At 52.2% G+C, this 27,099-nt stretch overlaps 2 protein-coding genes across 2 annotated transcripts; one reads left to right on the top strand and one right to left on the bottom strand.

Moving 5' to 3' along the window:
• Window positions 1-3,305: 3,305 nt before the first annotated feature.
• LOC133360700 (zinc finger protein 709-like) lies at window positions 3,306-12,151 on the bottom strand. Its single transcript, XM_061579489.1, has 5 exons — window positions 8,047-12,151; window positions 5,843-6,007; window positions 4,406-4,723; window positions 3,835-4,133; window positions 3,306-3,794 (listed from the first exon to the last, which is right to left on the bottom strand). Exons 1-5 carry the CDS (start codon window positions 8,093-8,095, stop codon window positions 3,306-3,308), a joined length of 1,320 nt encoding a protein of 439 aa, XP_061435473.1. The 5' UTR covers window positions 8,096-12,151.
• A 967-nt stretch (window positions 12,152-13,118) lies between these two features.
• Window positions 13,119-25,006, top strand: LOC133360472 (oocyte zinc finger protein XlCOF6-like). The gene is made up of 5 exons (XM_061579214.1): window positions 13,119-13,348; window positions 15,118-15,245; window positions 17,485-17,631; window positions 19,694-19,909; window positions 21,112-25,006. The coding sequence occupies exons 2-5, from the start codon at window positions 15,197-15,199 to the stop codon at window positions 23,037-23,039; spliced, it is 2,340 nt and encodes a 779-aa protein (XP_061435198.1). The 5' UTR covers window positions 13,119-13,348; window positions 15,118-15,196; the 3' UTR covers window positions 23,040-25,006.
• Window positions 25,007-27,099: the final 2,093 nt, after the last annotated feature.

Raw genomic sequence — 27,099 nt, 5'->3', positions numbered from 1 at the left:
GCGCAGGAACTTGGGGTGCACGAAGCCCCGGCCGCACATGGGGCAGGCGTGCGGCCTCTTGCCCGTGTGGATCATCGCGTGAATCCTGAGGTACGAGCGGTCTGCATAGAACTTTCCGCACTTTCCGCACCGCGTGTGGCTGCTCGCCCACGTGGGTGCCCACATGGCGCCTCAGCTCCGACGGGCGCATGAAGCCGGCGTCGCACTTCGGGCAGCCGTGGGGCCGCTCGCCCGTGTGGGTGTATTCCATGGAATACATATTATCTGGTCTTGTGTGATTGCCCTATTATTCTTGTATCTCTTTTGAGTTACCCCCGGTCTAATACCTCGTGATTATTTGACTTATGTTTAACCAAGATTTATAATGTACCATTAGATGTTACCTCCGGTATTTCAAGGGTTTTATTAACTTTTGCTCCCTGTCTGTATCCAGGGATCCGTGCTTTTTATTCTCGAGTTATATTTTGATATCCTGAGGTTGGAGATGTAATTAAGTTTTCACTTAAGCTTTCTTGACTGACAGAATTCATATTGCTTGGTTCTCTTGGTAAAGTCACGTAGATAGAAAGATACAATAAGAAATAAAATAAGTAATACTGCATCATTAGACCTCCTTTGCCAGTACCAAAATATAATAATAGGGTTTTTCCCCTTTTTTTCTGGCAACAAAACTGAAACCTTTTTACAAGGATTCATGTCTGCATTAACCACAATACTTGCAGTCAAAATGCAAACAAAAACACACTATGATAATATATGCATTGTCCTTGAAACGGATTGATCCGTCCCTTGGTGTGGTTCTTTCGGTAAAGGCGTTAGAATTTTATTGTTTTATATTTTTATTATTTTATTGTTTCCCTTCTACGTGAAAGCTTTAAATCACAATTTACACTCTACATTCACAAAAGATAGCCGCAATTACTCGGGCAACGCCAGGTATTTTCCATCAGTAAGAAATAATAACTGTTTTCTACGTTTATTGTCAGTAAAATATTGTTTCTCAAATTATATTAATATAAATCATATCTATGAATTACATTAATATAACATTTTGATTTAAAGCTTTCATGACTGCAGGGATTCATATTTTTGGTTCTTTCGGTAAAGTCACGTAGAAGGGACACAATAAAATAATAAAAATAAAACAATAAAATCGTCACGACGTTTCGAATGCAACACAAGCAATCATCATCAGGTGTGAAATCCACAGCAAGAAAATAAAAAAAAAAAGTGGCGGTTTTTTCTTAACGTCAACACCACGGACAGCGATTTTGGCAGTTGTTCAGATGGACGAGTCCATCTATGTTCAGAAAAGAGGAGGGTGGAGAGGAAGAGAATGGAATGCGGTCTGGAAGTCACCGTAAGCGTAAAATAAATCAATTCAGACCCGAAACCGCCACGTTTTTTTAAAATGTTCTTGCTGTGGATTTCACACCTGATGATGATTGCTTGTGCTGCAGTCGAAACGTCGTGATAATTTTATTGTTTGATATTTTTATTTTTTGTTTCCCTTCTACGTGACTTTACCGAAAGAACCAAGAACACATTAATATAATTTGATATAAAATGTCGATGTATTAAACACATTCCTGCAGAGGGAGCTGGTAGGAACGTTGGGTTGCTCGGTCAATGGCCAGGATCAAAGGCGGCGTGGTGTATTCCGCAAATATGGCCGACTGTTAGGGCGGGCACAAGCCGGCGTGAGTAGGTTAAACGTTGAGTTTTAAAAGGGCACCACGGGGTGACCAGCCCCTTCCCACCCAGCCCCACCCCCCACCTAGCCCCTCCCTCCCCTCTCCACCCAGCCCCTCCCCACCCTCCCCACCCAGCCCCTCGCCACCCTCCCCTCTCCACCCAGCCCCACCCCTCCCATTTTTGGATGCACGACGGACGGACACAATAATCCCCTGTGGGCTGGTGTAACCAGGAGGTTCCTACCAGTATTACTAATTTAATAACTAGGGCATTGTTTCGTTTATGCAGTATTACTCGGGACGGTAAGAGGCACTACAGGTGCTTTGGGCAGATGCTTGATGTCAAATGTTAAAATGTTTCTTCTTAAAAAGTTTGTTAAATAATTTGTACGTTAAACGTTCTTGGATATGATAAGTGGCTGCTATCATAATCGAGATTCGGGCTGACTCCTTACTGAGAAAGCGAGCTGCGGTGCGGTGACGTGGAGGGTGTTTCTGATTGCTACTGCATACCTGTAAACCCATATGATTTTACCCCGTATTCTTGTACAGGGAGTTTTTAGGTCTATATGGGCATACAGCCGTTTCAATACGGGGAAAAAAAATGATGATGTTTTTTGTCTATTTGTTTGTGTTTCTCCCTTGTCATGGGACTTTGTCGGATGAACGTTGAGATTATAAGGTGCACGGGGTGACCAATGATGTCTGATTGGTCTGTAATAAGGTAAGGCACTGATAGGCGGTCGACATGTATGCAGATACACAACTGTTCTTCAGAAAAGCACTTTGAAATGAAGTTTCACCATGATCGCAACCCCCCCCCCCCCCCCCCCCCCGGTGCTCAGGTCTTGCAGTCGCCCACAAAGCAGAGTCCATAGCCATCGTCTCAGAACTTGTTTTATTTGTATCATCATCGTTGTTGTTGCTGCTGATTATTCAGCCGACCTGTCCCCCTCTCAAGGAGAGGGGGAGCAGGAGGAGAGGGGACAGGGTGGACCGGCTACACCTGTAAGCTTGGCACTTCACTGTTATTGGCCATCGCCGTTTCCTGATTAGGTCCCGTTTACTCTCCATTGGTCAGCTCTGTGCACTTCTTTAAGGCATCGCCACTTCCTCTTTAGTTCCCGCCTCTTCCTGTTTAGGCCACGCCTCTTCCGGTTCATGACACACCTTTCCGTTTAGGACACGCCTTTTCTTGTTTAGGCCACGCCTTGTCCTGTTTAGGCCACACCTTTTCCTGTTTCGGCCATGCCCCCTCTTTGTTTAGGCCCCGCCCCTTCCCCCCGGATGGGGGGTAGGGCTGGTTTGGGTGGTTGGTGGCTGTTGTGGAATGGAGGGTGAGCGAGCAGGCAGCAGTAGGGGCAGTGGTGGGTGTGGGCGTTAGAGGCTTGGGGTGTGCGGGGGTCGTAAGAGGTCGGGGTGGATGGCGACTTCACCACGACAATCAGAATCCCTCTAAAGAGCGACGAAATGACGAACAATCCCTCCGATCTGAGCCTAACCCTACCGGCCGCCTTCGCGTAGATTCCCCCTCCCTCGCCAATACACGGAGAGCGCAAAGCCGCCGGTGGAAGCCGACCCTCCGGTCGCGGCTGCCCGCACCGATACCAGTCAGCGACCGGCGTGCGTCGCCATGTGACGCTTGAGGACCTTGGCGTGCGTGAAGCTCTTTGCGCACACGCGGCACCGGTGAGGGTCCTCGCCGTTGTGCATCGCAACGTGGCTCCTGAGGTACGACGGGTCGGCGTAGCGCTTGCCGCACACGGGGCACTCGTGCGGCCGCTCCCCCGTGTGCGTGCGCGCGTGCACCTTGAGGTACGACGCCTGCGCGAAGCCACAGCCGCACACGCCGCAGCGATGCGGCCGCTCGCCCGTGTGCGTGCGCATGTGGCCCCGCAGCACCGACGCCTGCATGAAGCCGCCGCCGCAGACGTCGCAGCGGTGGGGGCGTTCGCCCGTGTGCGTGCGCATGTGCACCTTGAGCTTGGACGGGCAGATGAAGCCCTTGCCGCACAGGCGGCAGGCGCTGGGCTTCTCGCCCGTGTGGCTCAGCTCGTGGACCTTGAGGTGGACCGACTGGATGAAGCCCTTGCCGCACGCCTGACACCTGTAGGGCCTCTCGCCCGTGTGGGTCATTCACGTGGTTCCTGAGGTGGGCCGCGCGGACGAAGCCCTTGCCGCACGTGGGGCAGGCGTGCGGCAGGGCCTCTCCGGCCGTCTTGGCGGGCGGGGAGGTTTGCGGCGGGGCGGGGTTGCCGCCATCGCGCGTCTCTGCGTGCGACCGCAGGAGGAGGTGGCGCCGGGAGCCCCCGCTAGCGGGAAGCTCCTTCGTCCGAAGCTGGCTGACAAAGGCGTCGGAAGCCTCCTCCTCCTCCCCCGAGGCCACACGAAGGACAGCCGGGTGACCCCTCGGGACGTCGCACGCCGCCCCCGCTGCTCCTGCCGGGGGAGAACGTTTTGATTGGCCGTGAGAACTGTCTGTTGTGCGTGTTGTGTGTGCGTTGTGTGTGTGTGTTTTGTGGGCGTTGTGTGTGCATTGTGTGTGCCTTGTGTGTGCTGAGTGTGTGTGTGTGGAGAGACACAGACTCCAAATATACAGCAGGCGTAGTCAGGCTCGGGACCGAACCCACGACCTCCTGCAGATCAGGCGAGGGAGTTTACATCACCTAGCCACCACGGCTGCCCTACAGGGAGGCTCCCTCCATAATTACCTTCACCATCATCCTCCTCCACCTCCACCTCGATCTCCGCCACGCCTGACGGGGCCGTCCTCCAGTCTCCCGCACACGCGACCCGGCAATCTCCTCCTTCGCGCCTCGCCCCGGAAGCATCGCCGCCTCCGCCACCATCGGCGCGACCGCCACAGTCACCGCCACCGTCAGCCGCCGCCGCGAGCCCCTTCAGGACTCCTCCGTCGGCCTGGAGGTCCACCTTGACGACACGAAGGCCGTGGCGCTCCCCTCCAAGTCCCTCCGTGTCCGGCGCCTGTCCTCGGAGCTCCTCCTTCACCCGAACGCCGGCTCCCAGCGCTGAGTGGGGGGGGGGGGGTGGAATGAAGAGCGAAGGGGTTGAGGAGTGGGTGGGGGGGGGGGGAACACAGAGACGGACCAATTACGCCCAACGAATCCCTCCTCAGAACCGCAGCAGGCGGAGAGGGAAGGGGGGTAATCCGATAATCTACAAAGCTCTTTACCTTGTGTGCAACCAAAACAAACTCACGAATAAATAAATAAACGCACCATAGGATGGCAAAGTGCAGGAAAGGTAAGCAAATCACGAACACAAAATTCGAAGTTAACTTTTTGTTATTTTACCAAGTAAAGCCCACTGCTAGAAATGTCAACACGACGACGATGATGATATCAGCCGCTAGGTTGAGCTACTATCATTGTGGTGATGGTTTGACTCAGGGGCTTGATGAGGATGAGTCTCTATGGGTCTTAATTCTAGATTTGAAGCTTTCGTGACTGCAAGGATTCATACTCTTGGGTTTTTTCAGTAAAGTCACGTAGGTAAAAAATAATAATAAAATAAAACAATAAAAAATGAAAATAACTCAATTAAATCACGACGTTTCGGAGGCAACACAAGTATCCATCTTCAGGTGGGACCGTCACAGCCAAATTTACTGTAATCAAGTGAAGAGAAATCCAAGGGACCATATCTTATATACTGAATACAGTAAATTTGGCTGTGACAGTCCCACCTGAAAACGGAGACTTGTGTTGCCTCCGAAACGTCGTGATTTAATTGAGTTATTTTCATTTATCATTATTTATTATTATTATTTTATTATTATTATTTTTAACCTAAGTGACTTTACCAAAAAAACCAAAGAGTATGAATCCTTGCAGTCACAAAAGCTTCAAATCTAGAACCTAGGATGGAATGCGCAATTGTGCATTTGAATTGTTATTAGTTTAAATAGTTATCACTGCCTACTACGATAAAACCTGGCAGCAACTTCCTGACGATGGAGCGCTGAGACCTGGGTGGGCCTGACCTGGTCTAAGTAAATAATTAAAAGCCTTCGTTTACTTCAGATTTAGTAACATTGCAATCGCAACGAGATGTAATAGCTGTTGATCATCATTGCCTAGAAGAGGAATGGGAGGCGGTAGAGTTCGAGCTCAGCAGAGGGAACTCACGGTCATCGGAGTCTTCCGTCTTCACTGTCACCTTGAGCCACGCGTCACTCCAAGGGTTCTCGTCGCTACCATCTTCATTGTCGCCGTCTTCTTCTTCTCGCTTAACGACGAAAGGCTCCACGGGCAGAGAGGAAGCAGCCTCCTCCTTCTCCTCCACCTCCTCACCTGTGGCGAGCGAAACGCAGCAGAGACTCGGACTGCTGCTGTGCTGAGTCGATGGCAGTGTTGAGTCTATGGGCAGTGTTGAGTCTATGGTGCAGTGTTGAGTTTATGGGCAGTGTTGAGTCTATGGCAGTGCTGAGTCCATGGGTGGCAGTGCTGAGTCTATGGCAGTGTTGAGTCTATGGGCAGTGTTGAGTCTTTGGTGTAGTGTTGAGTCTATGGGCAGTGCTGAGTCTATGGGCAGTGTTGAGTCTATGGGCAGTGCTGAGTCTATGGGCAGTGTTGAGTCTATGGGCAGTGTTGAGTCTTTGGTGTAGTGTTGAGTCTATGGGCAGTGCTGAGTCTATGGGCAGTGTTGAGTCTATGGGCAGTGTTGAGTCTATGGGCAGTGCCGAGTCTATGGGCAGTGCCGAGTCTATGGGCAGTGCCGAGTCTATGGGCAGTGCCGAGTCTATGGGCAGTGCCGAGTCTATGGGCAGTGCCGAGTCTATGGGCAGTGCCGAGTCTATGGGCAGTGCCGAGTCTATGGGCAGTGCCGAGTCTATGGGCAGTGTTGAGTCTATGGGCAGTGTTGAGTCTATGGGCAGTGTTGAGTCTATGGGCAGTGTTGAGTCTATGGGCAGTGTTGAGTCTATGGGCAGTGTTGAGTCTATGGGCAGTGTTGAGTCTATGGCAGTGTTGGGTCTATGGGCAGTGCTGAGTCTATGGGCAGTGCTGAGTCTATGGGCAGTGCTGAGTCTATGGGCAGTGCTGAGTCTATGGGCAGTGCTGAGTCCATGGGTGGCAGTGCTGAGACTATGGCAGTGCCGAGTCTATGGCAGTGCTCAGTCTATGGCAGTGCTGAGGCTATGGGTGGCAGTGTTGAGTCTATGGCAGTGCTGAGTCCATGGGTGGCAGTGCTGAGTCTATGGCAGTGCTGAGTCTATGGCAGTGCTGAGTCTATGGCAGTGCTGAGGCTATGGGTGGCAGTGTTGAGTCTGTGAAAGTGCTGAGTCTATGGCAGTGCTGAGTCTATGGACAGTGTTGAGTCTATGGCAGTGCTGAGTCTATGGCAGTGCTGAGTCCATGGGTGGCAGTGCTGAGTCTATGGCAGTGCTGAGTCTATGGGCAGTGTTGAGTCTATGGGCAGTGTTGAGTCTATGGGCAGTGCCGAGTCTATGGGCAGTGCCGAGTCTATGGGCAGTGCCGAGTCTATGGGCAGTGCCGAGTCTATGGGCAGTGCCGAGTCTATGGGCAGTGCCGAGTCTATGGGCAGTGCCGAGTCTATGGGCAGTAGTTGCCGAGTCTATGGGCAGTGTTGAGTCTATGGGCAGTGTTGAGTCTATGGGCAGTGTTGAGTCTATGGGCAGTGTTGGGTCTATGGGCAGTGCTGAGTCTATGGGCAGTGCTGAGTCTATGGGCAGTGCTGAGTCTATGGGCAGTGCTGAGTCTATGGGCAGTGCTGAGTCCATGGGTGGCAGTGCTGAGACTATGGCAGTGCTGAGTCTATGGCAGTGCTCAGTCTATGGCAGTGCTGAGGCTATGGGTGGCAGTGTTGAGTCTATGGCAGTGCTGAGTCCATGGGTGGCAGTGCTGAGTCTATGGCAGTGCTGAGTCTATGGCAGTGCTGAGTCTATGGCAGTGCTGAGTCTATGGGTGGCAGTGTTGAGTCTATGGCAGTGCTGAGTCCATGGGTGGCAGTGCTGAGTCTATGGCAGTGCTCAGTCTATGGCAGTGCTGAGGCTATGGGTGGCAGTGTTGAGTCTATGGCAGTGCTGAGTCTATGGCAGTGCTGAGTCTATGGCAGTGCTGAGGCTATGGGTGGCAGTGTTGAGTCTGTGAAAGTGCTGAGTCTATGGCAGTGCTGAGTCTATGGACAGTGTTGAGTCTATGGCAGTGCTGAGTCTATGGCAGTGCTGAGTCCATGGGTGGCAGTGCTGAGTCTATGGCAGTGCTGAGTCTATGGCAGTGCTGAGTTTATGAACAGTGTTGAGTCTATGGGCAGTGTTGAGTCTATGGTAGTGTTGAGTCTATGGGCAGTGCTGAGTCTATGGAGTCCTCACCCCCAGCCGTATCTCCGTCTCCGCTCCGTGCGTCCCCTTTGCGCGACATCTCACGGCCCCTGCGGTCTCCAGGAACTCCACGCCGCCGGACGGGAGACGATGGAGAGAGACGATAGAGGGAGATGATAACGGAGACTGCCTCCTCCTCCACCTCCCCTTCCTCTTCAACACGACAAAGACGCCAGTGGTGGTGGTGGTGAAGGAGCCAAGTTTATCTTACGCCTGTGATCATCACGAGAAGTGAGGGAGTGGGCGGGAGGAGGTCACGATTTATACATTTTTTCTTTTCAATTGCGCCCGAACCCCCCCCTCCTCCCCCGCCACACAACGGTGCCAAACCCACGGAGGGATTCCGATGTCAAGGCGGCAGCGCAAGGGGCCGAGGAACGGAGTGACCCCTCACAGAGGGGCACACGTGGCGTGGGGGAGCGACGGGACAGAGTGGAGTGGGCAATTGAGGCAAGCTGCACGCTGAACATCGCCAGCTGACCCCACAATCCACAGCCGATCCAATCAAGATCTACTTCGTGACGGTGATGACGGCGGTGATGGCGGTGGCCATGGTGCGTGCGAAGCCTTGGGGGTTCCCATCGATTCGGAGCTCCGCTCACCTACAGCTTTGGATCTCTCCCTTCCCTGCCCTCACTGCCCCTCTAAATTCGCCTGCGAGGCCAAAACGCAAGAGGCCACTTGCACCTGCGCCTAACATTTATGGCGCCTCTTGTACTCCAGAGTGAGAGTGAGTTGAGTTTGTATGTTCTCCCCCTGTTCTACAGAGTAAGTGAGTGGAGTTTGTGTGATCTCCCCGTTCTACAGAGAGAGTGAGTGGAGTTTGTATGATCTCCCCCTGTTCTATAGAGTGGAGTTTGTATGATCTCCCCCTGTTCTGCAGAGTGAGTGGAGTTTGTGTGATCTCCCTGTTCTACAGAGTGAGTGAGTGGAGTTGTATGATCTCCGCCTGTTCTGCAGAGTGAGTGAGTGAAGGTTGTGTGATCTCCCCCTGTTCTGCTGAGTGAGAGAGTAGAGTTTGTATGATCTCCCCCTGTTCTACAGAGTGAGTGAGTGGAGTGTGTATGATCTCCCCCTGTTCTGCAGAGTGAGTTAGTGGAGGTTGTGTGATCTCCCCATGTTCTACAGAGCGAGTGAGTGGAGTTTGTATGATCTCCCCCTGTTCTACAGAATGAGAGAGTGGAGTTTGTATGATCTCCCCCTGTTCTACTGAGTGGAGTTTGTATGATCTCCCCCTGTTCTACAGAGTGAGAGAGTGGAGTGTGTATGATCTCCCCCTGTTCTACAGAGTGAGAGATTGGAGTTTATATGATCCCCCTGTTCTACTGAGTGGAGTTTGTATGATCTCCCCCTGTTCTACAGAGTGAGAGAGTGGAGTTTGTATGATCTCCGCCTGTTCTGCAGAGTGAGTGAATGGAGGTTGTATGATCTCCCCCTGTTCTACAGAGTGAGAGAGTGGAGTTTGTATGATCTCTCCCTGTTCTACTGAGTGGAGTTTGTATGATCTCCCCCTGTTCTACAGAGTGAGAGAGTGGAGTTTGTATGATCTCCGCCTGTTCTGCAGAGTGAGAGAGTGGAGGTTGTATGATCTCCCCCTGTTTTACAGAGTGAGAGAGTGGAGTTTGTATGATCTCCCCCTGTTCTACAGAGTGAGAGATTGGAGTTTGTATGATCTCCCCCTGTTCTACTGAGTGGAGTTTGTATGATCTCCGCCTGTTCTGCAGAGTGAGTAAGTGGAGTTTGTATGATCTCCCCGTGTTCTACAGAGTGAGAGAGTGGAGTTTGTATGATCTCCCCGTGTTCTACAGAGTGAGAGAGTGCAGTTTGTATGATTTCCCCCTGTTCTGCAGAGTGAGAGAGTAGAGTTTGTATGATCTCCCCCTGTTCTACAGAGTGAGTGAGTGAGTGGAGTTTGTGTGATCTCCCCCTGTTCTACAGAGTGAGTGGAGTTTGTATGATCTCCCCCTGTTCTACAGAGTGAGTGAGTGGAGTTTGTGTGATCTCCCCCTGTTCTACAGAGTGAGTGGAGTTTGTATGATCTCCCCCTGTTCTACAGAGTGAGTGAGTGGAGTTTGTATGATCTCCCCCTGTTCGACAGAGTGAGTGAGTGAGTGGAGTTTGTATGATCTCCCCCTGTTCTAAAGAGTGAGTGAGTGGAGTTTGTGTGATCTCCCCCTGTTCTACAGAGTGAGTGGAGTTTGTATGATCTCCCCCTGTTCTACAGAGTGAGTGAGTGGAGTTTGTGTGATCTCCCCCTGTTCTACAGAGTGAGTGAGTGGAGTTTGTGTGATCTCCCCCTGTTCTACTGAGTGGAGTTTGTATGATCTCCCCCTGTTCTACTGAGTGGAGTTTGTATGATCTCCCCCTGTTCCCCCGGTTTCCTCCCATAGGTAAACTCACGCACACACTGCAACTGACACTGGGCAATACCAAATCCCCAATGCTGACAAATCATCCTGCAAATCACTTGACCAAGATCTCAAAGCAAAAGCATCGCCAGCATCGCCCCCCTACTCTGGGTAATAATGAGTGAAGTAACCAACAACAACAACCATCACATCTACCCCTCTATTTAAGGGACGAAACAGGAGGATTTCTCCACAAATGCGCTGTCTGCCTGATGAAGCTGGTTGTAATTACTGGCGAAACGTCGTACTCAGATTGTAAATGTTGTGGCTTTGCTCTCCAAAACACCATACACTACACTATACGCTACACTATACACTACACTACTAAACACTACACTATACACTACACACTAGTGATGTACGAGTAACGAATTGGCACGTAACAAACCTTACTAACTGGCTCCAAACTCCAGACTTAAGACACGAATCATAGCAACAATTATCCACAAACTCCAGACTTAAAACACGAATCATAGCAACAATTATCCACAAACTCCAGACTTAAACCACGAATCACAACAACAATTATCTACAAACTCCAGACTTACAACACGAATCACAGCGACAATTATCTACAAACTCCAGACTTAACACACGAATCATCGCAACAATTATCTCCAAACTCCAGACTTAAAACACGAATCAACGCAGGAATTATCTCCAAACTTCAGACTGAAACCACGAATCATAGCGACAATTATCTCCAAACTCCAGACTTAAAACACGAATCACAGCAACAATTATCTCCAAACTCCAGACTTGAAACACGAATCACAGCAACAATTATCTCCAAACTCCAGACTTAAGACACGAATCATCGCAAAAATTATCTCCACAAACTCCAGACTTACAACACGAATCTTAGCAACAATTATCTCCAAACTCCAGAATTAAAAAACGAATCATAGCAACAATTATCTCCAAACTCCAGACTTAAAACACGAATCACAGCGACAATTATCTACAAACTCAAGACTTAAAACACGAATCATAGCAACAATTATCTCAAAACTCCAGACTTAACACACGAATCATCGCAACAATTATCTCCAAACTCCAGACTTAAAACACGAATCAACGCAGGAATTATCTCCAAACTCCAGACTTAAACCACGAATCATAGCGACAATTATCTCCAAACTCCAGACTTGAAACACGAATCACAGCAACAATTATCTCCAAACTCCAGACTTAAGACACGAATCATCGCAACAATTATCTCCACAAACTCCAGACTTACAACACGAATCTTAGCAACAATTATCTTCAAACTCCAGAATTAAAAAACGAATCATAGCAACAATTATCTCCAAACTCCAGACTTAAAACACTAATCACAGCTACAATTATCTCCACAAACTCCAGACTTACAACACGAATCATAGCAACAATTATCTCCAAACTCCAGACTTACAACACGAATCACAGCGACAATTATCTACAAACTCCAGACTTAACACACGAATCATCGCAACAATTATCTACAAACTCCAGACTTAAAACACGAATCACAGGGACAATTACCTCCAAACTCCAAACTTAAAACACGAATCACAGTGATAATTATCTCCAAACTCCAGACTTAAAACACGAATCATCGCAGGAATTATCTCCAAACTCCAGACAAACCACGAATCATAGCGACAATTATCTCCAAACTCCAGACTTGAAACACGAATCACAGCAACAATTATCTCCAAACTCCAGACTTACAACACGAATGACAGCGACAATTATCTCCACAAACTCCAGACTTACAACACGAATGACAGCGACAATTATCTCCACAAACTCCAGACGCCCCTCGATTCTACACCGCACGGATTGTCCCGTGCTGAGGATTCACCAACCCACAAACAAACATCGCCGATGACTCAAAATGTTGTTACCCTGCACCAGGAGGAGGGGGGGGAGCAGGGGGAGGAGGGGGTGCAGGGGGAGGGGGGAGGAGAGAGGGGGGGAGCAGGGGGGAGCAGGGGGGAGCAGGGGGGAGGAGGAGGGGAGGGGGAGCAGGGGGAGGAGGGAGCAGGACGGGGGGAGGGAGAGGAGGGGGGGGAGGGAGAGGAGGGGGAGGAAGAGGGGGGGGCAGGGGAGGAAGAGGGGGGGGCATGGGGGGGGGGGGGGGCAGGGGGGGGAGAAGGGGGAGAGGGATCAGGGTCGACCCGAGGTGGCCACTCGCCCCCAGCGCCCTCCGCTCGCTCGGTCGCGGGGACTCCCAGCATGAGACGGATCAGATGAGGAGGATCAGCAGGGGGAGGGTCGATGCGGTGGGAGCGGGGTAGGTGGGAGGGGCGATCATGGTGGGGGTGGGGCCTATGACGTGCCGAGTGACCCCGTCTCGTGCGTCCAAGTGACCCGTTTCACGCCGCGTTTAGTCGTCCGAGTGACCCGTTTCACGTCGCGTTTAGTCGTCCAAGTGACCCGTTTTACGCCGCGTTTAGTCGTCCAAGTGACCCGTTTCACGCCGCGTTTAGTCGCCCGAGTAACCCGTTTCACGCCGCGTGTAGTCGTCCAAGTGACCCGTTTCACGCCGCGTGTAGTCGTCCAAGTGACCCGTTTCACGCCGCGTCTAGTCGTCCAAGCGACCCGTTTCACGCCGCGTTTAGTCGCCCGAGTAACCCGTTTCACGCTGCGTTTAGTCGCCCGAGAGACCCGTTTCACGCCGCGTGTAGTCGTCCAAGTGACCCGTTTCACGCCGCGTCTAGTCGTCCAAGCGACCCGTTTCACGCCGCGTTTAGTCGTCCGTCTCGTGTCTCCACCTCGTCCCCACCACCTCCTCACGCTCCTCCGAGTGGTCGGGGTGGCCATCATCCAGCAGTGGATAGGTCATGGCCGGTGGTGCTGTTGGCGGTGGTGCAGGAGAACTCGCCACCGCCGCGTTCGGTGTACGGCAGGCGACGTTTCACCCAGCCACTCACCCAGCCGCTCACTCACCCAGCCACTCACCCAGCCACTCACTCACCCAGCCACTCACCCACCCACTCACCCACCCACCCACTCACTCACCCACTCACTCACCCACCCACTCACCCACCCACTCACCCACTCACTCACCCACTCACCCACTCACCCACTCACTCACCCACTAACTCACCCACCCACTCACCAACTCACCCACTAACTCACCCACCCACTCACTCACCCACCCACCCACTCAGTCACTCACCCACCCACTCAGTCACTCACCCACCCACTCAGTCACTCACCCACCCACTCATCCATTTACCCACCCACTACCTCACCCACCAACTCACCCACCCACTCATCCACCCACTCACCAACTCACTCACCCACTCACTCACCCACCCACTCACCCACCCAATCACTCACCCACTCACCGACTCACCCACTCACTCACCCACCCACTCACCCACCCACTCACCCACCCACTCACTCACCCACCCCACCCACTCACTCACCCACCCACCCAGTCACTCACCCACCCACTCATCCACCCACTCACCCACCCACTCACCCACTCACCCACCCACTCATCCACTCACTCACCCACTAACTCACTCACCCACTCACCCACCCACCCACTCACTCACTCACCCACTCACCCACCCACTCACCCACTCACTCACCGACTCACCCACTCACCCACCCACTCACTCACTCACTCACCCACTCACTCACCCACTAACTCGCCCACCCACTCACCCACTCACCCACCCACTCACCCACTCACACACCCACCCACTCACCCATCCACCCACTCACCCACCCACTCATCCACCCACTCACCCACCCACTCACCCACTCACACACCCACCCACTCACCCACCCACTCACCCATCCACCCACTCGCTCACTCACCCAACCACTCGTCCACCCACCCACACACCCACCCACTCACCCACCCACTCACCCATCCACCCAGTCACTCACCCACCCACTCATCCACCCACCCACTCACCTACCCACTCACCCACCCACCCACTCACCAACTCACCCACCCACTCACCCACCCACTCACCCACACACTCACCCACTCACCCACCCACTCACCCACTCACCCAGCCACCCACTCACTCACCCAGCCACCCACTCACCCACTCACCCACTCACTCACCCACCCACTCACTCACCCACTCACTCACCCACTCAGCCACCCACCCACTCACCCACCCACCCACTCACCCACCAACTCACTCACCCAGTGCTGAGTCTATGGGCAGTGTTGAGTCTATGGTGCATTGTTGAGTCTATGGGTAGAGTTGAGTCTATGGGCAGGGTTAAGTCTATGGGCAGGGTTGAGTCTATTGTGCAGTGCTGAGTCTATGGGCAGTGCTGAGTCTATGGGCAGTGTTGAGTCTATGGGCAGTGTTGAGTCTATGGGCAGTGCTGAGTCTATGGCAGTGTTGAGTCTATGGGTAGTGCTGAGTCTATGGGCAGTGCTGAGTCTATGGCAGTGCTGAGTCTATAGTGAGTGCGAGGGTGAGTGGGTTAGTGGGTGGGTGAGTGAGTGGATGAGTGAGTGGGTGAGTGAGTGGCTGTGTTGAGTCTATGGGCAGTGTTGAGTCTATGGGCAGTGTTGAATCTATGGGCAGTGCTGAGTCTATGGGCAGTGTTGAGTCGATGGCAGTGCTGAGTCTATGGGTATGACATTGTGTTAACGTGAGCGAATTATCTGTTTATGTGCGGTTGACAGGCGTCGACTTGTGATTAACACCTCAGAGGAGTCTCCATCATCATCGCGAGGAGCTGCATGAGACCGCGGGGGCCGTGAGATGTCACGCAGAGGGGACGCACAGAGCGGAGACGGAGACACGGCTGGGGGTGATGATGACTCCATAGACTCAGCACTGCCATAGACTCAACACTGCCCCATAGACTCAACACTACCCATAGACTCAGCACTGCCATAGACTCAACACTGCACCATAGACTCAGCACTGCCCATAGACTCAGCACTGCCCATAGATTCAACACTGCCCATAGACTCAGCATTGCCCATAGACTCAGCACTGCCATAGACTCAACACTACCCATAGACTCAGCATTGCCCATAGACTCAGCACTGCACCATAGACTCAACACTACCCATAGACTCAGCATTGCCCATAGACTCAACACTGCCCATAGACTCAACACTACCTATAGACTCAACACTGCCCATAGACTCAACACTGCCATAGACTCAACACTGCCATAGACTCAACACTGCCATAGACTCAGCACTGCCATAGACTCAACACTGCCCATAGACTCAGCACTGCCCACAGACTCAGCACTGTCATAGACTCAGCACTGCCCATAGACTCAGCACTGTCATAGACTCAACACTGCCCATAGACTCAACACTGCCCATAGACTCAACACTGCCCATAGACTCAGCACTGCCCATAGACTCAACACTGCACCATAGACTCAGCACTGCCCATAGACTTCGCTCACGTTAACACAATGTCATACCCATAGACTCAGCACTGCCCATAGACTCAGCACTGTCATAGACTCAACACTGCCCACAGACTCAGCACTGCCATAGACTCAACACTGCCCATAGACTCAGCACTGCCCATAGACTCAGCACTGCCATAGACTCAACACTGCCCATAGACTCAACACTGCCCATAGACTCAGCACTGCCATAGACTCAGCACTGCCATAGACTCAACACTGCCCATAAACTCAACACTGCCCATAGACTCAGCACTGCCATAGACTCAGCACTGCCCACAGACTCAGCACTGTCATAGACTCAACACTGCCCATAGACTCAGCACTGCCATAGACTCAACACTGTCCACAGACTCAGCACTGCCCACAGACTCAGCACTGCCCACAGACTCAGCACTGCCCATAGGCTCATCACTGCCCACAGACTCAGCACTGCCATAGACTCAACACTGCCCATAGACTCAGCACTGCCCATAGACTCAGCACTGCCATAGACTCAACACTGCCCATAGACTCAACACTGCCCATAGACTCAGCACTGCCATAGACTCAGCACTGCCATAGACTCAGCACTGCCATAGACTCAACACTGTCCACAGACTCAGCACTGCCCACAGACTCAGCACTGCCCATAGGCTCAGCACTGCCCATAGACTCAGCACTGCCCATAGACTCAACACTGCCCATAGACTCAGCACTGCCCATAGACTCAACACTGCACCATAGACTCAACACTGCCCATAGACTCAACACTGCCCATAGACTCAGCACTGCCCATAGACTCAACACTGCACCATAGACTCAGCACTGCCCATAGACTCAGCACTGCCATAGACTCAACACTGTCCACAGACTCAGCACTGCCCACAGACTCAGCACTGCCCATAGGCTCAGCACTGCCCATAGACTCAGCACTGCCCATAGACTCAACACTGCCCATAGACTCAGCATTGCCCTTAGACTCAACACTGCACCATAGACTCAACACTGCCCATAGACTCAACACTACACATAGACTCAACACTGCCCATAGACTCAACACTGCCATAGACTCAACACTGCCCATAGACTCAACACTGCCATAGACTCAACACTGCCATAGACTCAACACTGCCATAGACTCAGCACTGCCATAGACTCAACACTGCACCATAGACTCAACACTGCCCATACACTCAGCACTGCCCATAGACTCAACACTGCCCATAGACTCAACACTGCCCATATACTCAACACTGCCCATATACTCAACACTGCCCATAGACTCAGCACTGCCCATAGACTCAGCACTGCCCATAGACTCAGCACTGCCCATAGACTCAGCACTGCACCATAGACTCAACACTGCCCATAGACTCAACACTGCCCATATACTCAACACTACCCATAGACTCAACACTGCCATAGACTCAACACTGCCCATAGACTCAACACTGCCTATAGACTCAACACTGCCATAGACTCAACACTGCCCATAGACTCAACACTGCCCATAGACTCAGCACTACCCATAGACTCAACACTACCCATAGACTCAACACTGCCATAGACTCAACACTGCCATAGACTCAGCACAGCAGTAGTCTGAGCCTCTGCTGCATTTCGCTCGCCACAGGTGAGGAGGTGGAGGAGAAGGCCGCTTCCTCTCTGCCCGTCGAGCCGTTCGTCGTTAAGCGAGAAGACAACGATGATGATGAGGAGGAGGAGGCTGGGATTGAGATGTGGCTCCCGGTGAAGGTGGAGAGAGAAGACGGCGACGACCGTGAGTAGTCGAGCGTTTGGTGTCCCGCTCCCAAGGACAACCCGAACCAATGCACAATATCCACGTGATGAGACAAACAAGACAAAGATCCCCCGTATAGCCTTAACAGACTGTCGGGGCAAATGCTGTTAGCGAGCACCTATGAAGGCCGGCATGGCACACGAGGGTAGGCCTCGGCAAGGTAAGGTAAAAGTTAAAAGGTAAAAACAACGAGCCTACCTTTACCCTACCTTTTACCTTACCACAATACAATCACTCTACCCTACCTTTTACCCTTCAGCAGGTAAGGTTAAAGGTAAAAGGGAAAAAGCAACGAGCTTACCTTTACCCTACCTTTTACCCTTACCCCATACAAATTACCGATTACAGGGTAATTACTAGGGAACTACTGCACATGAACAAGGTTTATAACGGTAAATGCTACAAGGTAGAGCGCTTTATTCATATAGAATACTCTCGATAATTCCAATTTTACACGCTTTTAACTCACTCTTGTCTGTTGTTGTTGTCGTTGTTGTCATTATTGTTGTTGTATCCTAAAATCTTGAAACTCAATTTTTACCCACTTCCTAATGTGGTATCTACTGCAAACTTGGTATACTTAGGTCATACTGATGACAATACTATATTCTATCATTAAACATTTATAGATTTTTAAACATTATTTTTTATATGTTATGTTTCGGCTTGGGTCTAATTGTCCTCGCTCAACTCACGTTGGCTGTAAAACACCACGGTCCCTTACGTTATGGAAAGCTTTGCGGCCACTTCCTGGAGTTGTGGATTTCTTTAATTATTAGTACATTTAATAAAAGCGTGTTTTTAATAAAGTTTGTTTTAATATTACTTTTTAAATGGAGGCCACGGACTGCACGACGGAGCTTTTAGCGGTAAACAAGGCACCGTATTTACCGGGTATTACTTCGCGCTTCCTTTATCCTACCGGGTAATTCTTCCGAGCTACCTTTACCTTACCCCTTGGCATGTCGACATCTTTACCTTTACCCTTTTACCCGGTAAAAAGGGTAAATTACCTTACCTTGCCGAGGCCTACACGAGGGGGTGGGCGGCCAACACCATGCCCGGCCGCCGTTATCTCCCCAGTGGCGATGTTTACACATCGCGCCAGGTACTCATTTGAAGGCTGAGTCGACCTTGGGGAGGCCCGAGACCGGTTCAGATAATCGTCACTGGGTGTTGGCCGTGAGCGGGAATCGAACCCGGGTCACCAGGTTCATAGCGCAGCGTAGCACTAACCGCTACGCTACCACTCCCCACACACACACTTGGGATATAATGGCGCTGTGTTCCTATCGCAAGGTACTGCCCGTGCACGGCAACAACTGCCGTTCGTCACCAAGCGGGCAGTGACGGGACGACGGCGCTTTGTGCCATGCTAGGTGCACTTTGAGGCCAGGTGAATTGTTGAAGCCTCCTCCCATTAACACATTCCTGCTGAGGGAGCTGGTAGTAACGTTGGGTTGGTCGTTCAATGGTCAGGGTCAACGGCGGCGTGGTGTATTCCGCAAATATGGCCGACTGTGAGGGCTTGTCCAGCCTCCTCACCCAGCCCCTCCCCACCCTCCCCTCTCCACCCAGCCCCACCCATTTTTGGATGTACGACGGACGGACAAAATAATCCCCTTTGGGCTGGTATAACCAGGAGGTTACTACCAATATTATTGAGCTGATCTGGCCCATGCCTTCCAATCACTCCAGCCCAGGTGTTTGCATCGTGACCCACTGAGACATTAAGAGTCACCCAACGCGATGACTCCATCCCGAGGGGCCACTTTAGCCCGCACCTGGGACAGGAGGTCATAGAAGGCATTTGACTCATCAGCCTTTTCTGTATCCCTCCATTGATGTTCATCTTTCCCTGGGGGCATAAGCAACCACCACCACCATTCCTTACCGCCCGTTAATGGGAAGGCGAGTCCACAGTAGCCTGGGAACCACAGCTTCCCCACACCTCACTCCCACGCTCCCACATGTACGTGCACACGTTTACACACAAAAAAAACAACGAAGCACTTTGCCCCCTTCCGTTTGTGTGGAACAGCATTCAGACGCTTGCCGGATCTGAAAGAGAACGTTCAACTTGGCGGAGCAGACATTCGCGGCGAGGAAGAAGAAGATGATTGTCAGCCAGGCGGCGGTGGCCGTGGTTCCACCGTGAGGTCCGGCGAGCCTCGGGTGCAGCGTAGAGGCCGGGCGGCAGCGGCTTCACGGTCGGACGTGGCGGAGATCGAGGTGGAGCTGGGGGACGACATTGACGGTAGGGAGGGGTTGGGGGGAGAGGGGGGGAGGGAGGGAGGGAGGGAGGGAGGGAGGGAGGGAGAGGAGGGAGGGAGGGGAGGGAGTGGAGGGAGGGAGTCTGAGTGGGAGGATGGGAGAGTGGAAGGGGCGGGGAGGAAGACACCAGGGGGGTGGGGATTAGGGGAGGGAGACGGGGAGAGGAGGGAGGGAGACGTAGAGGGAGGGAGGGGAAGGAGGGGAGGGAGGAATGGGAGGGAGACGGGGAGAGAGGGAGGGAGCCCCCCGTCTGTCTGCGTCAAGTGAAAAGGCAACGGCTGGCGCGGAGATCTGAGCACCGGCCACGTCAACCAAGGCCGTAGCCATGGAGTCAACATTGGGGGGGACCAAATCTTCCAGGGGGTCTGGGGTCCCCCCCCCAGAAAAAAATCTAAATTTGAAAACTCATTTCCTGCCTAAAATATAAAAAAATTCAAAAAGACATGGGATGGACTTTTTATTTTATTTTTTATAATAATGTCTAATAGTGTATTGTATTACATTGCTCTGTTTTTACTTTTTTTTCAGCTTTTCTTGTTTCATTGCATTCAATGTCAGAGATTAGGGATTCATAAAGTACAACCATAACCACAATCATATGAACAGACATCTATTTGATAGCAATATATTGGGGGGGACATTTTGAGCATATTTATTATAATTACGGCCTTGACGTCAACACTCGGAGTCACAAATATAAACGCCTTGCCCCTTCGCTAATTATCGAGGTCTAGACAAAGCCCTCTAACCCTTTTCTAGGTTCATAAGAGGTGTCATCTCATTCTTGCATTCGAATTTTTTTAGCAATCTTGACTTCAAGCTTTCGTGACTGCCAGAATCCATTCTCTGTGGTTCTTTCGGTAAAGTCACGTAGGTAGAGAAATAAATAATAAATCACGACGTTTCGGGCGCAACGCAAGCATCCGTCATCAGGTGGGAAAGCATGGCCTGCTGCTGATGCAGACTGTTTTAAAAGGTTGTTATTCTCAATGTTGTTATTCATCAACACGCTCCGTTTAGTGAAATGCATTAGCCTCAGAATGTTGTTATTCACCAGCACGCTCCGTTTAATGAAATGGGTTGGCCTCAGCCTGCCACCGCCCGCTCGCGCACGTTGCCAAATCCTTCGTGCTCATCTTGCTCCGTCTTTTGTTCTCGCGCGTGCTCCTTTCAATCCTGCGGCAGACTGCGAGAGCCCGGCCAATGGCGACGGCCCCAAGACACTCTCTTGCCCCGTCTGCGGCAGGGGCTTCGTCAAGGCGCGCGCGTTCAGCGACCACGTGAGGCGCCACCGGGCCGAGCCCGGCGCGCGACGCGCGGGTCGCAGCGACCCCCGTCCGCTCATAACGAAGCTCAAGGTCGCCTCCGAGAGGCGCGGAGCGACGGGCGCCGCCCCCCCCGCTGAGAGGCCCTTCAAGTGCCTGCTGTGCGACAGAGACTTCAAGTACAAGAAGTGCCTCAAGGTCCACGCGCGGACCCACACGGGCGAACGACCCCACGTGTGCCCGGTGTGCGGCAAGGCCTTCGCGTGGCGGACGCAGCTCGGCTACCACGCGCGGACCCACACGGGCGAGCGGCCGCACGCGTGCCCCGTGTGCGGCAGGGCCTTCACGGCGTCCTCGGAGCTGAAGATCCACGCGCGGACGCACACGGGCGAGGACCTGCACGTGTGCCCCGTGTGCGGCCGGAGCTTCACGCTGTCGGGCAAGCTCAAGCTGCACACGCGGATCCACACGGGCGAGAGGCCGTGCGACTGCACCGTGTGCGGCAAGGCCTTCAGGCGGCCGGGGGACCTCAACTCTCACATGAGGACTCACACAGGCGAGAAGCCGCACCTGTGCCCCGTGTGCGGCAAGGGCTTCGCGTGGTCCAGCAACCTGAAAGTACACGCGAAGACCCACACGGGCGAGAGGCCGTACGGGTGTCCCGTGTGCGGCAAGGACTTCGCGCGGCAGGGGGACCTCAACTGCCACGCGAAGACGCACACCGGCGAGAGGCCGCACCTGTGCTCCGTGTGTGGCAAGGGCTTTGCCGAATCGGGGAAGCTCAGGGAGCACACGAGGTGCCACACAGGGGAGAAGCCGCACGCGTGCTCCACGTGCGGAAAGGCCTTCGCGCAGTCGTCCAAGCTGAAGAACCACGTGGCCATCCACGCCGAGAGGCCGCACATGTGCCCCGTGTGCAAGAAGACGTTCGCCGATCCGACGAAGCTCGAGGCCCACGCGGGCACCCACGCCGAGGCGGGGGAGGGGGAGGAGGAAAAGGAGAAATCCGGGTCGGCCGTGCAAACAACGGCGGGCTGCGGTAGATGCCCGGCCGCCGAGAGACACGCGTGCCCCGTGTGCGGGAGGGGCTTCCCCGGGCGGCAGAAGCTGGAGCTGCACGTGAGGACGCACACGGGGGAGAGGCCGTGCAAGTGCGGCGTGTGCGGGAAGGGATTCGCGCAGCCGTCGAGCCTCAAGACCCACGTGGCGACCCACGGCGGCGAGAAGCCCCACCTCTGCCCGGTGTGCGGCAAGACGTTCACGCAGTCGGGCAGCCTGAGGACGCACGCCAGGCTGCACGCGGGCGAGAGGACTTTCCCGCGGCTGACGGACCTCGACGGCCACGCCAAGACCCACCACGCCGCGGAGGCGGGCGGCGGCGACGGCGGCGGCTGCACCGGCAAGGAGAAGCCGCACGCCTGCGCCGCGTGCGGCAAGGCCTTCCCCGAGGCGGGGAACCTCCGCAAGCACGAGAGGACGCATGCCGGCGAGCGGCCGCACCGCTGCTCCGCGTGCGGCAAGGCCTTCGTCCTGCCCGAGAGCCTCCGCGTGCTCGAGAAGGGGCACGCGGGCGAGAGGCCCCACGCCTGCCCCGCGTGCGGCAAGGCCTTCCAGGTGGCCAATCAGCTGCGGCGGCACCTGCGGACGCACGAGGATGAGAGGCCGTTCGCGTGCGGAGCCTGCGCCAAGGCCTTTGCCGAGCCGGGGAAGCTGCGCAAGCACCTGAGGACGCACGCCGGCAAGAGGCCGCACGAGTGCGATGCGTGCGGCAGGGCCTTCGCCGAGAGGGAGTACCTCCGCAAGCACCAGCGGACGCACGCCACTGATGGCGCCAACCCGACGGAGTGAATTGCGAGGGACGAATCGGGTCGCGGATCCACGGGCGGGAGAGCCCATGCCCGAACAGTTGATTGACGCTCTCTCGAGAGAGAATACGAAAGCGCTGATTATTGAGACTTTAAGATTGTATTCATTTCAGGCCCCCAGTGTTTTGAGTGTTTTGAGTTTATGTTGATTCATTACGTGGATAACGGTCCCGTTCATCCAGTTGCCCGGCTATTTTACACGGGAGATTTCCGGGTGCTGTGCGAGCACGGTAGAAGCAGCGGCAGCAGCAGCAACAAAGACTACAGCGTCAACATTAATGAAAAATAGGAATAGGTTTTAACCTTTTTGGCAATAAAACGGGAGTTGTGTTATGATGTTCAAACGCCAAATAGATTAAACCTTTTGCAAGGCATCATGTCTGCATTAACCACACATTCGTGTGGCAAAACATGCAAAAATATATACTATGATAATGTATACATTATGTTTGAAATTGATTGGCCTTGTCTCACCGGTGTTAGACCAGAGAACGCCGAAAGGAGACCAGTTCAAAGACGACACAAATATCAGAGCACTTATAGCTCAAGTCGAGCAGTTACATCTACGATACATTTTTGCCAGTGTAAAATATTACGAAAAATACGAATAGAACCCTTTCCGCCGGTAAAGCAGAAGCTGTACATCATTAGACCTCCTTTGCCAGTACCAAAATATAATAATAGGGTGTTTCCACTTTTTTCTGGCAACACAACTGAAACCTTTTTTACGAGGCATCATGTCTGCATTAACCACAATACTTGTGGTCAAAATGCACGCCTTTTGGCGTCCTCTGGTCGAGCACCAATTGAGACGAGGTTCAAAAGAAAGCTGTCTGGTGTGGACCAATCAGTTTCAAGGGCAGTGCATCATTATCAGTGTGTTTTTTTGCATTTAGACCACAAGCATTGTGGTTAATGGAGACACGATTCTTCGTAAAAAGGTTTCAGTTTTGTTGCTAGAAAAAAGGGGGAAAACCCCGCTATTATTAAAACAGAAGCTGTGTTTAGATGCTGAAACACCAAATAGACGATAGCTGTACTTGCAAGGCATCGAATATACAACATCGACATTGCAGGGAACGGGTCCAGCAGGGTCCTCAAGGAATATTTGACGAGGAATAAACGTGAACTAAACTCGCGCGAATCAAAACTATGGTGTTGACTTAAAGCTTTCGTGACTGCAGGAATTCATATTCTTTGGGTCTTTCGGTAAAGTGACGTAGATAGGATCAAATTAATAAAAGAAAAAATAATAAATGTAATACTAATTATTGTATTTTTATGAATTTGATCCCATCTACGTGATTTGACCGAAAGAACCAAAGAATTAACAAAAAATGGTGCTTAAGTAATACCGTAAAAACCGTAAACCGTATTTATTTTAAATGTACAGGCAAACCCCCCACCCCCCCCGGGTTATGGAAGGGTTAGGTTCCCGAGAAATATCCGTAACCCGAATTTTCCGTGTGTCAGAAACTGAACAATTCCCCGCCCCCCCCCCCAAAAATCAACGATAAAATCGCATGTTGGAAAATAGCTGTGCTTCCTCTACCCAATTTACTCTTTCGTTTTCTGTCACTACTGCAGCGCACTTTCGTCCGTGTTGTACCGCTTACCTGCATCATATCGCTGCACTTCCTGTGATTCTTTCATTTAATCAAATAGCTACCCTGACACTACCCACAAATAAACGAATAGGTTATATCCTGTACTGTGTCCAATTGCTTTGTGAATACCATGAAGCATAGGAAACAAACGACTATGTAATGCTACGAAAGGAAAAGGGACGATGTGGCGGTTAGAGGTCTACTCAGGGTAACAATGTAGTGACTCGCAGTGTTATACAGAACACCACCGCTTTGGTGGAATATGCGGCCCTGCCTTATGCCTCGCTCCGAGGTATTCATCCGTAACCTCACCACGCTTGCACTATTTACGCATGCTGTATTTTTTTTTAATGTACAAGATTTATGGGAGCATTTCCTTTTAAGTCGGATTTCCGTGAGTCGGGTTTTTCGTAACCCGGGGCACTGCCTGTAATATCACCTCCACTTAAAGGCGTATCAAAGCATTGTACACTAAAACAAAATGCAAAGACAATAAAATATTGTTTCGGTAAAAGCCATGAGAAAATAGTGAGTCTTGCACTCCCTCCGGATCACCGCTGGCAAGGCATTCCAGATCCTCGGGGGGCAACACTTGAGAAGGCCTGACCCCCCCAGCGTCAAGCACAAGAGCCAAGGCTGGGAGAGTAGTAAGGTCCAGAAGAGTGGTGTATAGACCACAGTCGTATCACAGATCAGTCGGACCCGCGGGTGCATTGGTCCAAGTCTATTCAGCCCTTTATAGGCCAGAATGGCAAACTTATACTGGATGCGAAAGCTTACTTGGAGGCCAGTGCAGATCGCGGAGAGTGGGAGTGATGTGCTCGAAGCCGCTGAGAGAGCAAGCAAGACAAGGGCTGATATCTGTCCCCTATCCATGGACTGAATACGATCGGGGGCATAGGCACCGCCGGTTCAGCCATCAGCCAATCGGTTGGATGCGCCAAGTTCAAGGGCGGAGCTCAAGGGTTCTTGTGGATAACCATCCAGAAGGTTCGTGAGGGGGCGTGGCTATAGGCGGGGCTTGGTGACGTGGGTGAAGGGTTATAAGGGGAAGCAGGAAGCTGCTCGGGGTCAGTGTGTAGAGTCTCGAGGCGAGACCACGTCTCCTTGTGCGCAGTCTGCCAGCGGCACGCGGGAGCGGGGGGAGCGGGAGCGAGCCGTGCGCTGAGCGACAACATCTAACGCGCGGAACGAGAGTGGAGCACTGTCGGTGTGAAGAGAACGTGGTGCTGTCCGGCCGACGAAAAATGAATAATAAAGAAGACACGAACTACAGATCGTGGTCGAAGTGCTTTATTACACATGGACCGAAGAAGGTCATGAGCCACACAAACGCGGGCCGTCTCTGTGCTGCGAGTGGCTCGAAAGCCGGACTTGGGTAATACAAAAAAAAACTACCGGACTCGAGACAATGTTCTGACAGGGTTGAAACCTCCTCCAACAACTTCCCCAGAAATGGGACGTTGGAGATTGGGCGATAGTTTGCCAGTATATCTACACCTAGTCCCGGCTTCTTCAGAAATGGTCGCACCAGGGCATTTTTCAGGGACCACAGGCACCTACCTCGCCGTTCGAAAGGGAGGAATTGATGATTGACGTAAGCATTGGGGCTACTGTCTCCAAACCACAGGCGGTCCAAGCAAGTTGCCAGAGGGCTGAGGAAGAAATTGGGGCAAACCTATCCAGAAATTGAGTTTTTGCCATGAGGCTGACCATGTATTGCGGATTAAATGAATATTGTCAGTGAAAAACTGATGTAATTGTCTGCAGCGCTCAAAAGAAGGAATAATCCTGATAGTTGTACAATCAGGATGTAACAAACTGTCCACCATCCTCAATAGCTAACCGGGGTGGTTCCTTGACAAAAACATTTTCCTGGCAATAAAATGTCCGTTGGCCAGAAAGACCGCCTTAAAGCAATCGTGTTGATGAGCCACCAGAGATTTCCGGTCAACATCACAATGAGATATACGGCGACCACGTTCCTCCTTCCGAAGTCCCCGCTTCCACGAGTGGAATACCAAGGAGCAGGCACCCACTGGGCAAGTGGGAACTAACCGACAAGGAGCGATATCATCGGTGGCAGAGCGAAATCTGCCATCATACTTCTCAAGTTGCTCAACGGTGGAGCACCGAGATTTGAAGTTTTCTTGACTGCAGGAATCCATACTCTTTGGTTCTTTCGGTAAAGTTACGTTAGTATAAAATAAAATAAATCACGACGTTTCGATTGCAACACAAGCAATCATCATCAGGTGGGAAAACCACAGCAAGAAAAAAAGTGTTTTTGCTGAAGTGGGAGAGAGATGCCGTTATTAGCCAGGTAAAACCCTAACAGCTTTATAGTGGTTGTCGTCTATCATACCTGCCGGGTACTGACTGGTTTATTTTTACACGCTTTTATTTAACTCACTCCATCTGTTGTATCCTCAAAAA

This window comes from Lethenteron reissneri, chromosome 69 (assembly GCF_015708825.2).
Source record: "Lethenteron reissneri isolate LAM-NWPU_2019-01 chromosome 69, ASM1570882v1, whole genome shotgun sequence".
NCBI lineage: Eukaryota > Metazoa > Chordata > Hyperoartia > Petromyzontiformes > Petromyzontidae > Lethenteron > Lethenteron reissneri.
Note: the sequence above shows the minus strand (reverse complement) of the source record. Positions and strands in the feature narration are given on the sequence as shown.

What these genes read in the sequence shown, in the direction of transcription:
- LOC133360472 (XM_061579214.1), top strand. Translation starts at nt 15,197, where the DNA reads ATGTCACGCAGAGGGGACGCACAGAGCGGAGACGGAGACACGGCTGGG. An exon ending in AGACGGAGACACGGCTGGGG is followed by an intron (nt 15,246 to 17,484) that starts GTGATGATGACT and finishes CGCTCGCCACAG; the next exon opens with GTGAGGAGGTGGAGGAGAAG. An exon ending in GCTGGGGGACGACATTGACG is followed by an intron (nt 19,910 to 21,111) that starts GTAGGGAGGGGT and finishes ATCCTGCGGCAG; the next exon opens with ACTGCGAGAGCCCGGCCAAT.
- LOC133360700 (XM_061579489.1), bottom strand. Translation starts at nt 8,095, where the DNA reads ATGTCGCGCAAAGGGGACGCACGGAGCGGAGACGGAGATACGGCTGGG. An exon ending in GACGGAAGACTCCGATGACC is followed by an intron (nt 4,724 to 5,842) that starts GTGAGTTCCCTC and finishes CCCCCCACTCAG; the next exon opens with CGCTGGGAGCCGGCGTTCGG. An exon ending in GGAGGAGGATGATGGTGAAG is followed by an intron (nt 4,134 to 4,405) that starts GTAATTATGGAG and finishes CTCCCCCGGCAG; the next exon opens with GAGCAGCGGGGGCGGCGTGC.